At 42.8% G+C, this 14583-nt stretch overlaps 1 protein-coding gene across 2 annotated transcripts; it reads right to left on the bottom strand.

Annotated features, from left to right (window-relative positions):
• Positions 1–6698: 6698 nt before the first annotated feature.
• Positions 6699–11470, bottom strand: gng10 (guanine nucleotide binding protein (G protein), gamma 10). Of its 2 annotated transcripts, none has more exons than XM_014139017.3 (3): positions 11194–11470; positions 10492–10618; positions 6699–6826 (listed from the first exon to the last, which is right to left on the bottom strand). In XM_014139017.3, exons 1-2 carry the CDS (start codon positions 11272–11274, stop codon positions 10493–10495), a joined length of 207 nt encoding a protein of 68 aa, XP_013994492.1. In that variant the 5' UTR covers positions 11275–11470; the 3' UTR covers positions 6699–6826; position 10492. The 2 variants fall into 2 exon arrangements, with proteins under 2 accessions (XP_013994492.1, XP_013994491.1); XM_014139016.3 differs by lacking the exon at positions 6699–6826 and adding an exon at positions 9325–9491.
• Positions 11471–14583: the final 3113 nt, after the last annotated feature.

The raw sequence follows: 14583 nt of genomic DNA, 5'->3' as shown, positions 1-14583 counted from the left end.
CCGATTCTGCATCTCTCACATGGGTAGGCAGACTATTCCATAAAATGGAGCTCTATAGGAGAAAGCCCTACCTCCAGCTGTTTGCTTAGAAATTCTAGGGACAATTAGGAGGCCTGCGTCTTGTGACCGTAGCGTACGTGTAGGTATGTACGGCAGGACCAAATCGGAAAGATAGGTAGGAGCAAGCCCATGTAATGCTTTGTAGGTTAGCAGTAAAACCTTGAAATCAGCCCTTGCCTTAAAAGGAAGCCAGTGTAGGGAGGCTAGCACTGGAGTAATATGATCAAATTCTTTGGTTCTAGTCAGGATTCTAGCAGCCATATTTAGCACTAACTGAAGTTTATTTAGTGCTTTATAAGGGTAGCCGGAAAGTAGAACATTGCAGTAGTCCAACCTAGAAGTAACAAAAGCATAGATACATTTTTTTGCATCATTTGTGGACAGAAAGTTTCTGATTTTTGCAATGTTACGTAGATGGAAAAAGCTGCCCTTGAAACAGTCTTGATATGTTCTTCAAAAGAGAGATCAGGGTCCAGAGTAACGCCGAGGTCCTTCACAGTTTTATTTGAGACGACTGTACAACCATCAAGATTAATTGTCAGATTAATCAGTCCCTACACCCAATGAAGGGCACTGCGTTCATCCACCTCTGGCCTGCACGCCTCCCTACCTCTGAGGAAGCACAGTTCCCGCTCAGCCCAGTCAAAACTGTTCGCTGCTCTGGCACCCCAATGGTGGAACAAGCTCCCTCATGACGCCAGGACAGCGGAGTCAATCACCACCTTCCGGAGACACCTGAAACCCCACCTCTTTAAGGAATACCTGAGATAGGATTAAGTAATCCTTCTAACCCCCCCCCTAAAAGATGTAGATGTACTATTGTAAAGTGGTTGTTCCACTGGATATCATAAGGTGAATGCACCAATTTGTAAGTCGCTGTGGATAAGAGCGTCTGCTAAATGACGTAAATGTAAATGTAAGATCTCTTTGTTTCTTGGGACCTAGAACAAGCATCTCTTTTTTGTCCGAGTTTAAGAAAACAGTTTCTTCCCGAGGGGAAGAAAACAGTTTTCAACCAGCGATTGAGTTGTGAGACTCTGCTGTAGAGCTCATCTCTCCCCCTAACTGGGAGGGGGCCAGAGACAATTACTCGATGCCGACACATCTTTCTAGCTGATTTACACGCTGAAGCTATGTTGCGCTTGGTGACCTCTGACTGTTTCATCCTAACATCGTTGGTGCCGACGTGGATAACAATATCTCTATACTCTCTACACTCGCCAGTTTTAGCTTTAGCCAGAACCGTCTTTAGATTAGCCTTAACGTCGGTAGCCCTGCCCCCTGGTAAACAGTGTATGATCGCTGGATGATTCGTTTTAAGTCTAATACTGCGGGTAATGGAGTCGCCAATGACTAGGGTTTTACATTTGTCAGAGCTAATGGTGGGAGCCTTCGGCGTCTCAGACCCCACAACGGGAGGAGTAGAGCCCAGAGAAGTCTCGGCCTCTGATTCCGACCTGCTGCTTAATGGGGAGAACCAGTTTAAAGTTTTTGTCAGCTGAATGAGCGACACCGGTTGAGCATTCCTACAGCGTTTCCCTCCAGAAGCCATGAGAAAGATGTCCGGCTGCGGGGACCGTGCGAGGGGGTTTGTACTAACGTTACTATCTGTACTTACTGGTGGCACAGACGCTGTTTCATCCTTTCCTACACTGAAATTACCCTTGCCTAACGATTGCGTCTGAAGCTGGGCTTGCAGCACAGCTATCCTCGCCGTAAGGCGATCGTTCTCCTGTATATTATAAGTACAACGACTGCAATTAGAAGGCATCATGTTAATGTTACTTAGCTTCGGCTGTTTGAAGTCCTGACGAACCATGTCCAGATAAAACCTCCGGGGTGAAAAAGTTGAATGAAAAAAGTTGAGTGAGGGAAAAACTAAAAATATAAACGGTAATTAAAAAGTTAAAACCGTAAAGTAGTCAGGTAGCAAAGTAAGATCGGCAACAAAACGCACAGCAGCACGTAAACAAGTAATGGAGTTTCCAATGACTAGGGTTTTACATTTGTCACAGCTAACGGTGGGAAGCTTCGGCGTCTCTGACCCCATAACGGGAGGAGTAGGACCAGAGAAGACTCGGCCTCTGACCCCATAACGGGAGGAGTAGGGCCCAGAGAAGGCTCGGCCTCTGACCCCGTAATGGGAGGAGCAGAGGCCAGAGAAGAATCGGCCTCTGACCCCGTAACGGGAGGAGGAGAGACCAGAGAAGGCTCAGACCCTGTAACGGGAGGAGGAGAGACCAGAGAAGGCTCAGACCCCGTAACGGGAGGAGGAGAGAACAGAGAAGGCTCAGACCCCGTAACGGGAGGAGGAGAGACCAGAGAAGGCTCAGACCCCGTAACGGGAGGAGGAGAGAACAGAGAAGGCTCAGACCCCGTAACGGGAGGAGGAGAGAACAGAGAAGGCTCAGACCCCGTAACGGGAGGAGGAGAGAACAGAGAAGGCTCAGACCCCGTAACGGGAGGAGGAGAGAACAGAGAAGGCTCAGACCCCGTAACGGGAGGAGGAGAGAACAGAGAAGGCTCGGCCTCTAACTCCCACTCGCTGCCTAATGGGGAGAACCGGTTGAAAGTTTCTGTCGGCTGAATGAGCGACACCGGTTGAGCATTCCTACAGCGTTTCCCTCCAGAAGCCATGAGAAAGATGTCCGGCTGCGGGGACCATGCGAGGGGGTTTATACTAACGTTACTATCTGTACTTACTGGTGCCACAGACGCTGTTTCATCCTTTCCTACACTGAAATTACCCTTGCCTAACGATTGCGTCTGAAGCTGGGCTTGCAGCACAGCTATCCTTGCCGTAAGGCGATCGTTCTCCTGTATATTATAAGTACAACGACTCCAATTAGAAGGCATCATGTTAATGTTACTTAGCTTCGGCTGTTTGAAGTCCTGACGAACCATGTCCAGATAAAACCTCCGGGGTGAAAAAGTTGAATTAAAAAAGTTGAGTGAGTGAAAAACTAAAAATATAAACGGTAATTAAAAAGTACAAGCCGTAAAGTTGTCAGGTAGCAAAGTAAGATCGGCAACAAAACGCACAGCAGCACGTAAACAAGTAATAGGGGAGAGTGGGGTAAGTTGAGCCACTTTTTACATTTAGTATCACCAGGTCAAGGAAAATAAAATAGTATTCTGACTAACAAAAAAAATCTACAGAAATACTGTATCTACATATATTTCAGGATGTTGTGGATCCCTGGAAATTATCACAATTCATGTAAACAAATGTTCTGAAAATATAGGTTGTCCTAAAAAAGGGGTTTCCTGGCACAAATGACCCGGGTATTACATTGGGACAGGAAGTTGAGCATCGGGACAGGGGCTTGAGCATCGGGACAGTGAGTTGAGTATCGGGACAGTGAGTTGAGCATCGGGACAGGGAGTTGAGCATCGGGACAGGGGTGGTTGAGTATCGGGACAGGAAGTTGAGCATTGGGACAGGGCGAGTTGAGCATCGGGACAGTGAGTTGAGTATTGGGACAGAGAGTTGAGCATTGGGACAGGAAGTTGAGCATCGGGACAGGAAGTTGAGCATCGGGACAGTGAGTTGAGCATCGGGACAGGGAGTTGAGCATCGGGACAGGGGTGGTTGAGTATCGGGACAGGAAGTTGAGCATTGGGACAGGGCGAGTTGAGTATCGGGACAGGGTTAGTTGAGCATTGGGACAGGGAGTTGAGTATCGGGACAGTGCATTGAGCATTGGGATGAGTCCTTTATCGACATAACCTGAAAGGTCGCTCAGCAAGGAAGAAGCCACTGCTCAAAAACCACCATAAAAAAGCCAGACTACGGTTTGCAACTGCACATGGGAACAAAGATCATACTTTTTGGAGAAATGTCCTCTGGTCTGAGGAAACAAAAATAGAACTGTTTGGCCATAATGACCATCGTTATGTTTGGAGGAAAAAGGGGGAGGCTTGCAAGCCGAAGAACACCATCCCAACCATGAAGCACGGGGGTGGAAGTATCATGTTGTGCGGGTGCTTTGCTGCAGGAGGGACTGGTGCACTTCACAAAATAGATGGCTTCATGAGGCAGGAAAATTATGTGGATATATTGAAGCAACATCTCAAGACATCAATCAGGAAGTTTAAGCTTGGTCGCAAATGGGTCTTCCAAATGGACAATTTTTTATTAATTTTTTATTTCACCTTTATTTAACCAGGTAGGCTAGTTGAGAACAAGTTCTCATTTACAACTGCGACCTGGCCAATATAAAGCAAAGCAGTGTGACACAAACAACAACACAGAGTTACACATGGAATAAACAAACATACAGTCAATAACACAATAGAGAAAAAAGTCTATATACAGTGTGCGCAAATGAGGTAAGATAAGGGAGTGTCACGTCCTGACCATAGTAAGCTGTTATTTTCTATGGTAGAGTAGGTCAGGGCGTGACAGGGGGGTTTTCTAGTTTAGTTTTTTCTATGTTGTTATGTTCTAGTTTTGTATTTCTATGTTGGGTTGTTCTAGTTTTGTATTTCTATGTTGGGCTTTGTTTGGGATGATCTCCAATTAGAGGCAGCTGGTCATCGTTGTCTCTAATTGGAGGTCATATTTAAGTTGGTGTTTGTCCCACCTGGGTTTGTGGGAAATACATTTTGAGTTGTGTATGTTTCACGGTTTGTTGTTTTGTTTATTCAGGTTTATTTTGTATGTATTGCAGAGTTTCACAGTTTAATAAAGAATTATGTGGAACGAGAATCACGCTGCACTTTGGTCCGCTCCTTTCGACAACCCGTGACAGGGAGGTTGGCAATAAATAGGCCATAGTGGCAAAATAATTACAATTTAGCAATGACCCCCAAGCATACTTCCAAAGTTGTGGCAAAATGCCTTAAGGACAACCAAGTCAAGGTATTGGAGTGGCCATCACAAAGCCCTGACCTCAATCCCATAGAAAATTTGTGGGCAAAACTGAAAAAGTGTGTTGCGAGCAAGGAGGCCTACAAACCTGAGTCAGTTAAACCAGCTCTGTCAGGAGGAATGGGCCAAAATTCACCCAACTTATTGTGGGAAGCTTGTGGAAGGCTACCCGAAACGTTTGACCCAAGTTAAACAATTTAAAGGCAATGCTACCAAATACTAATTGAGTGTATGTAAACTTCTGACCCACTGGGAATGTGATGAAAGAAATAAAAACTGAAATAAATCATTCTCTCTACTATTATTCTGACATTTCACATTCTTAAAAAGGTCAACTGGGCTAAAAATGGACCAGCCCATCTGCATTTTCCCGAAATGCCAGATTGCTAATCCGCCCCTGTTCTTTAGAATGATAGTTTATTGTAATATCATCAACGGTTCTTTAGCATAATTGTAGGCCTTTGTTGGAGAAAGGAGTGCCTCAGAGAAGGACTAGCTTACATTTTAAGTTGTTTAGAAGCTGTTAAGTTTGATTTAGGAGAACAAGAAGAAAAATGAAATTTTGTGTTTGTTGTCAAGTTTCATGTTATCTTCATGAACAAATCATTTAATTCAACTCTTAACCAAACCTCCTTGTATTCATGGTATGCATGACTTGTAATTGGGAATGTACTTTTTGGATTCTTGGAGCCGTTGGGAGTTTCCAAAACACTCACACACAAACACTCCCCTTCTCTCTCTCTCTTACTCTCTTTCACACACACACACACAAACACACAAACAATTGCTTCGTCGTGCATGTTGTATGACTTCAGAGAGATTGTCCATTGTCCGTGAGAATGAGGCAATACTCGGCGTGTAGTAGATGTTGCCATAATAAGTATCGGTGGAAACTGCCAGAGGAGGAGCTCAGGTCAAGTGACATCATGAGGACACATATCCAGGTCACATGACATCATGAGCACACGTATCCAGGTCACATGACATCACGAGGACACATATCCAGGTCCCATGATGACACATATCCATTGGAGCAACAGGTGAGTTCACATTAGTCACACAGACTATTATGAGATGTGGCCATAGTGGCTGGTGGGGCGTTTACTCATTCAGTACATTTTAACTGGGCGTTACCAAAATAGGTCTGTATACCATCAATAGAAATCATTTCAGATCATTTCACATAAATAGTTAATCAAACACGTTTTGGTTAAACATTATTTTATTAATTTACACACAAACAGGCCACATGTGAAACTAAAACATGTTTATTATTGAGTTTAGACATCATATTTAAAAATTCAACAGTGCACAGTTGGTAGAGCATGGTGTTTGCAACGCCAGGGTTGTGGGTTCGATTCCCACGGGGGGGCCAGCACAGGAAAACAAATGTATGAAATTGTATGAAATGTATGCATTCACTACTGTAAGTCGCTCTGGATAAGAGCGTCTGCTAAATGACTAAAATGTAAAAAATGTAAATATTTGAACGATACCAAACAGACAGGTAACAATCAACCAAAATTAATCTATGCAGCACGTTGGATTGTTCACTAAACATTTGCCTTTCTGGTGCACTTAAAACAACCTCTAGAATATCTGACTGTTGTACATCTAGCAACACTCAAGACTTTGTCCTCTTGTAAAATAATGTCCTGTCTTCATCTGGTTTAATCTCATCCACTAATGTCTGTTTTACAGTAATGTCTGTTTTACAGTAATGTCTGTTCCTCACCAGGATGGACATATTAATATACAACTATATGATGGAACAGCTACAATACATACAGTTGTAACCTAGTGCCTTTAGGGGTAGGAAGTGTTTTATGATACTAAAGGTGTCCATCTTGTGGTGAATTGAAAGGGTTGCAGAATTTTCCATCGATAACTAGCCTGGTAAGAAGAAAAAAAAAAGGTATATTGTTTTGAAGGAGGAGCCTGTATATGAAAAAAAATAAAAAATAACATCCTTTAAATACATGGAGAAATTCCACTTAAAACTGAACCCGATGGAGGATGTTTATGAATGGCCTTGACCTATGGGAGGAGGTCAGAGAACTGGCAGTGTGGTGCCAGGACAACAACCTCTCACTCAATGTGAGCAAGACAAAAGAGCTGATCGTGGACTACAGGAAAAGGCGGGTCGAACAGGTCCCCATTCTCATCGATGGGGCTGTAGTGGAGCAGGTTGAGAGCTTCAAGTTCCTTGGTGTCCACATCACCAACAAACTATCATGGTCCAAACATACCAAGACAGTCGTGAAGAGGGCACGACAAAACCTTTTCCCCTTCAGGAGACTGAAAATATTTGGCATGGGTCCTGAGATCCTCAAAAGGTTCTACAGCTGCAACATCGAGAGCACCCTGACCAGTTGCATCACCGCCTGGTATGGCAACTGCTCGGCCTCCGACCGTAAGGCGCTACAGAGGGTAGTGCGTACGACGCAGTACATCACTGGGGCCAAGCTTCCTGCAATCCAGGACCTCTATACCAGGCGGTGTCAGAGGAAAGCCCATAAAATTGTCAGAGACTTCAGTCCCCCAAGTCATAGTTTTCTCTGCTACCGCGCGGCAAGCGGTACCGGAGCGCCAAGTCTAGGACCAAAAGGCTCCTCAACAGCTTCTATCTCCCCAAGACATAAGACTGCTGAACAATTAATCAAATCGCCACCGGACAATTTACAATGACCCCCCCCCTCCCTTTTTTACACTGCTGCTACTCTCTGTTTATCATGTATGCATAGTCACTTCACCCCCACCTACATGTACAGATTACCTCTAACCTGTACCCCTGCACATTGACTTGGTACCGGAGCCCCCTGTTTATAGCCTCGTTATCGTTATTCTTATTGCGTTACTTTTTATTAGTACTTTTTATTTTAGTCTACTTGGTAAATATTTTCTTAACTCTTGAATTGCACTGTTGGTTAAAGGGCTTGTAAATAAGCATTTCACTGTAAAGTCTACACTTGTTGTATTCGGGCGTATGTGACAAATAAAGTTTTATTTGCTCCCCGAAAAACCAGAAGTACTGTAAGTCAGCGTTTTCTGTTGTGGTGTAACCAGGCTGGTAAGAAGAAATAGGCTAACCTGCATCAGCAGACATGTTGAAATGACATTACCCTCTACTGGGAAAACCACTAATAACAATCATTAATGAGGGAATCTGGGATTCACACAACAATGGCTATATGCCAATTAGAAGCCTGATTTAAGTTTTTCCACTCGGAGACAGGAAGAAGCGATGGCAATAATGAGTGTGTTTGTAACGTTTGTGGGCATGTTAGGCGTCCTTGCGAAAGAGAACTTTGGTCCCTGGACACACGACTGCCGCTCTTGTATCAAACAGGATATGGCAAAAATAACGCTATGTCCCAAATGGATCCCTATTCCCTATATATAGTGCACTACTTTAGACCAGAGATCCTATGGAACCCTATTCCCTATATATAGTGCACTACTTTAGACCAGAGATCCTATGGAACCCTATTCCCTATATATAGTGCACTACTTTAGACCAGAGCCCTATGGAACCCTATTCCCTATATATAGTACACTACTTTTGACCAGAGCCCTATGGAACCCTATTCCCTATATATAGTACACTACTTTTGACCAGAGCCCTATGGAACCCTATTCCCTATATATAGTACACTACTTTTGACCAGAGCCCTATGGAACCCTATTCCCTATATATAGTACACTACTTTTGACCAGAGCCCTATGGGCCATAAGGTGCCATTTAGGACACGTTCTAAGTTAAAGGGAAAGGGAAGTCACAGTAACTTCCTGCGGTCAGGGGCTCTGTTGACAGTGGATGGTGGCAGAAACATCCGTCCATGGGTGGAAAGTGCTTTCCTTGGTATCAGTTACAGCTTTTCCATGACGTTAAAAGAAACCGATCAAGTTCAAGTCCTTGGCTGTTGTCCCGTCTCAGCACAACATATTTTATGTTGTGAATTAACTGAAAGTAACTGAAAATAACTGGAATTCCATGTGAATTATAAGTATCTTTGGCGAGTTTAAAACAGGAAGACCTAGCTTCCTGTCACTGACTATAAGCGGTTTCCATTAAGCGTCGACGTCTCAACAACAGGAAAGGAAGGAGTTTTACGATTCCGAGGCAGTGTCGAGCCCGACCCCGACTTAAAACATCTCTTCAGTTTAAGATGATGCGATGCAAAAAAACAAAAGCAATTACTAAAGAACAACGTAACAACGTAACTACAGCAGCGTTCGACCTAATTCACAGCTCCTGTATAAGATCAAGTTCCTTTCAAATGTTACCAAACTCGTAAAAAAAAAAAAAAATGAAGAAATTATAACTTTGGGACTAAAAATACTAACATCCAAGAAACAAATATAAAAAAGGAGCTCCATATACAAACATATTATAACTTCATATGATATATATTATTAAAGAAACATGACAAAGCCACGTGGCACAAGAGAAAATATATCTATCTCTCAAATTAATGCAATCGGATCACTTTTCCATCGTTTTTGGATTCCAACATAAGTTTTCCTCTGTGTGATTCCAGCGCTTTTGTGTCCTGTCCTGCAAAAAAACACAAATAACATACATATATAAAATATATATATATATATATATATATATATATATATATACACACACATATATATATTTTAAAGGAGGATAGAAAGCGCTATAGCCCTTTGTAGATGAGAAGTTGCTCTTGGGTTAAGGGGTTCATTGGTCATCAAAAACAAGGACCAAGACAGAAGGTACTTCATAATATTTAGTTGTATTCCCCCTCTCTGAAGAACCCACAGGCCCCTGCATAGGTCCCCCAGCCTAGGCCCTGTCCTAAAGTAGTGCACTATATATAGGGAATAGGGTTCCATTGGGCTCTGGTCTAAAGTAGTGCACTATATAGGGAATAGGGTTCCATAGGGCTCTGGCCTAAAGTAGTGCACTATATAGGGAATAGGGTTCCATAGGGCTCTGGTCAAAAGTACTGCACTATATAGGGAATAGGGTTCCATAGGGCTCTTGCCTAAAGTAGTGCACTATATAGGGAATAGGGTTCCATAGGGCTCTGGTCAAAAGTAGTGCACTATATAGGGAATAGGGTTCCATAGGGCTCTGGTCTAAAGTAGTGCACTATATAGGGAATAAGGTTCCATAGGGCTCTGGTCAAAAGTAGTGCACTATATAGGGAATAGGGTTCCATAGGATCTCTGGTGTAAAGTAGTGCACTATATAGGGAATAGGGTTCCATAGGATCTCTGGTGTAAAGTAGTGCACTATATAGGGAATAGGGTTCCATAGGGCTCTGGTCTAAAGTAGTGCACTATATAGGGAATAGGGTTCTATAGGGCTCTGGCCTAAAGTAGTGCACTATATAGGGAATAGGGTTCCATAGGGCTCTGGTCTAAAGTAGTGCACTATATAGGGAATAGGGTTCTATAGGGCTCTGGCCTAAAGTAGTGCACTATATAGGGAATAGGGTTCCATAGGGCTCTGGTCTAAAGTAGTGCACTATATAGGGAATAGCCTGCCATAATGAGATGTAACATAGACAAGAGTTTAGTACCTTAGAACAAGTTACAGGATCGTGGTTCTCTGAAGGGGTTGGAGCCTGTGGGAACTCCAACCAGCAGAGCATCTTTAGCTGCATTCTGATGGCAGTACTGCTGGAGCTCTGCCGCTGCCTGAGACACCTGGGGGAACAATTAGTGTTTAAATGCTTAATAGGGTCTGTGAAGTAAAAAATGATGTTCCTATCATGTTTTCTATCATATGTGTACAACAGCTGATGAAACTAACACTGTAAAAAGTGGGGGGTAAAAAATACGATCAGCGTTATTTCCTGATAGTTTCTGGTTTAAGATCGATAGGACACCAAATCATAACTCTATTGTCATTTTTTTTACCTGCAGTGACCCGTTTAATATCATCAAGCAATAATTTCCTATAATTAATGAAACTGCAGACAATGAATTAATGAATGATATAATGCCATGCCATGGTAAATCACTTTCTATTTAGGAAACATCAAGGCCAATTTTGGTCGACGACTTTCAACGCCTTTTTTTTCACAGCATCAGTCACATCACAGTGGACCACAGAAGAGCTGTGTGAAACAGATACCGTAGACTAACTAACTGGAATGCCATCATCACCCACACGTTTACAATCACCGTTTGAAATGACATGCGCTAAATACACCCTAAATCTATCCTACGGAAAAGCTTTTCTGCCCGTCTTTCTTTAAGAAGATGTTCTTTTATTTTACCTTAATCCGTTCCAAACTGGCTTCGAGTTTCAGCTGTTCTACGAGTCGACGCATGTTGGACACGTTGGAATTAGACGTCATGCTGATGATTTCTTTCTTTAATTCGTGTTTTTTGTTGTTGTTAAATTGTTTGAGAAACTATTAGAAATATTGACGGGAAACGGCGCTTTCTGGACTGGTAAAAAGAAGAAGAAGAAGAAGAAGAAAAAAAATTCACTTCCCAAACTTTTGAAGCAGGAAGCCACATCCTCAGATGGGGAGGACCAGGGGCGTCATGCAACTCAGACATCTGAGGGGGTAGAAGCATCGTGCTCGTTTTCCTTGGAAAAACAAAAAACAAAAAAACATTTATTTATTTCTAGACACCTAGCAATTGTATGAAGTTGGCTAGCAAGCCCAGATAGGTTCCCAATCTCCCATCCTCATAACTAGTTACCAAAAAGCCATTTCAGGCTATAAATCAATTTAGAATAGCTAGCTTGTCTAACAATCTTAGCTGGCATGTCTTTAATAGGTTGGTAGACTTTAGAAAAGCGAGCAATAACTAAATTAACTGAATAAGACATGCATTCCTTTACTTATTTTTTTTTTACCCTTGAATGGAATTTGTTCAAAAATGCAACAACAACAAAACGTCTTTAAACTGTATAGCTGATCAATGCACCATCATACCAGGTCATTTAATGCTTAAAAACAATAAGATACTTGGCCAAAGAAGTGCCCTTTCTTACTGATCTCTACAGCTTCCGTTCAAAACAAATCCTGTGAAATAACGTCAACACATACTACTGGAGGAGTTACTGGCTAGCTTAGCTAACAAACTAGCTAGGTCGGTTGCGGTGTGCATGACCAGAATGACATGTTGACGAACCACCCAAAAAAAATAATTGTTAGAACATTGAGAAAAGGGTGGAGTTGGACAGTTATTTTAATTTTTTTTGTGCCCAAATTCGAACTTTAACAGATCAAATCTGAGGGGGCATTTGCCCTTGTGCCCATGCTCCCTATGGCTATGACGCCTCTGGGGAGGACCACGTAGAGAGCTGAGCTCCGGGGCTGCTGGATCTCCAGACCCAAAAATAAAATCAGGCTCTCAGAGGCCCGCAGCTGCAGTGTTGGCACCACATTTGCATTGGCATCTTTATGTTTTGCATCTGACAGGTACAGTTGAAGTCGGAAGTTTACATACACTTAGGTTGGAGTACTTAAAACTCGTTTTTCAACCACTTCACAAATTTCTTGTTAACAAACTATACCTGTGGATGTATTTCAAGGCCTACCTTCAAACTCAGTGCCTCTTTGCTTGACATCATGGGAAAATCAAAAGAAATCAGCCAAGACCTCAGAAAAAAGATTGTAGACCTCCACAAGTCTGGTTCATCCTTGGGAGCAATTTCCAAATGCCTGAAGGTACCACGTTCATCTGTACAAACAATAATACGCAAGTATAAACACCATGGGACCACGCAGCCATCATATCGCTCAGGAAGGAGATGCGTTCTGTCTCCTAGAGATGAACGTACTTTGGTGCGAAAAGTGCAAATCAATCCCAGAACAACAGCAAAGGACATGGTGAAGATGCTGGAGGAAACAGGTACAAAAGTATCTATAGCCATAATAAAACAAGTCCTTTATCGACATAACCTGAAAGGCCGCTCAGCAAGGAAGAAGCCACTGCTCCAAAACTGCCATAAAAAAGCCAGACTACGGTTTGCAACTGCACATGGGGATAAAGATCGTACTTTTTGGAGAAATGTCCTCTGGTCTGATGAAACAAAAATAGAACTGTTTGGCCATAATGACCATCGTTATGTTTGGAGGAAAAAGGGGGAGGCTTGCAAACTGAAGAAAACCATCCCAACCGTGAAGCACGGGGGTGGCAGCATCATGTTGTGCGGGTGCTTTGCTGCAGGAGGGACTGGTGCACTTCACAAGATAGATGGCTTCATGAGGCAGGAAAATTATGTGGATATATTGAAGCAACATCTCAAGACATCAGTCAGGAAGTTTAAGCTTGGTCGCAAATGGGTCTTCCAAATGAACAATGACCCCAAGCACACTTCCAAAGTTGTGGCAAAATGGCTTAAGGACAACCAAGTCAAGGTATTGGAGTGGCCATCACAAAGCCCTGACCTCAATCCTATAGAAAACTTTGTGGGCAAAACTGAAAATTGTGTGCGAGCACAGAGGCCTACAAACCTGACTTAGTTACACCAGCTCTGTCAGTAGGAATGGGCCAAAATTCACCCAACTTATTGTGGGAAGCTTGTGGAAGGCTACCCGAAACGTTTGACCCAAGTTAAACCATTTAAAGGCAATGCTACCAAATACTAATTGAGTGAATGTAAACTTCTGACCCACTGGGAATGTGATGAAAGAAATAAAAGCTTAAATAAATCATTCTCTCTACTATTATTCTGACATTTCACATTCTTAAAATAAAGCAGTGATCCTAACTGACCTAAAACAGGGAATTTTTACTAGGATTAAATGTCAGGAATTGTGAAAAACTGAGTTAGAATGTATTTGGCTAAGGTGTATGTAAACTTCCGACTTCAACTGTATATGAAAAAAATATCCAGAAAGTTAAAATATATAATTTTTAATATTTAAGGAGGGTTGGGGGGTTATGAATACTTTGTATAATTTTGTGTACCGGTACTTTCAATGGTGATTCAAAACAGCCTTCCCATGTAAGACAATGCATACAAAGACATATGTCATTCAGATACATTACGGGGAGGTTTGCCCGACCCAGATGAGAACTGTACCTTTATTTAACTAGGCAAGTCAGTTAAGAACAAATTCTTATTTACAATGAAGACCTACACCCGGCCAAACCCTAACCAGGACGACACTGGGGTCAATTGTGCGCCGCCCTATGGGACTCCCGATCACGGCCGGTTGTGATACAGCCCAGGATTGAACCAGGGTCTGTAGTGACGCCCTCTAGCACTGTGATGCAGTGCCTTAGACCGCTCCACCACTCAGGAGGCCCCCAATGGTTCATGGACCAACGGAGACCAGAACCTAATCTGGGTCTGATGGGACGACAGTTCAGATCAGAGACAGACGAGCAGCTACTACGGACTACACAACCTTGGGTTGTGTCCCAAACGACATTTGGTACTGTAGGCTTCATACTAAGAGCAGGTTTCGGATACACTTTCTTACAGGTAGAACGCTGAAAGACCATTTTATGAAAGGCAGCACTTATATCAGCAGTGAGTACGCCGCAAAAGGCTTCCGTATACCTTATTAAAAGCTATTATAATACCGTTCACCTTAAAATGTCCCCAATCCGAGAGGAAAGAGGTTGAACAAGAGGGTTATCTCTCGCCAAACTCTGTCCAAAATAAGATCAATGCATTTCTATGGGCTTAAGCAGAC

Source organism: Salmo salar, chromosome 13 (assembly GCF_965601325.2).
Source record: "Salmo salar chromosome 13, fSalSal1, whole genome shotgun sequence".
NCBI classification, from domain to species: domain Eukaryota; kingdom Metazoa; phylum Chordata; class Actinopteri; order Salmoniformes; family Salmonidae; genus Salmo; species Salmo salar.
This window is presented reverse-complemented; position numbering and strand designations above follow the sequence as displayed.

Bases quoted from the DNA above. Each gene is read 5' to 3' on its own strand.
- gng10 (XM_014139017.3), bottom strand. From the start codon at position 11,274: ATGACGTCTAATTCCAACGTGTCCAACATGCGTCGACTCGTAGAACAG. The intron at 10,619-11,193 runs GTAAAATAAAAG...TTGTTCCCCCAG, and splicing joins CCAGTTTGGAACGGATTAAG to GTGTCTCAGGCAGCGGCAGA.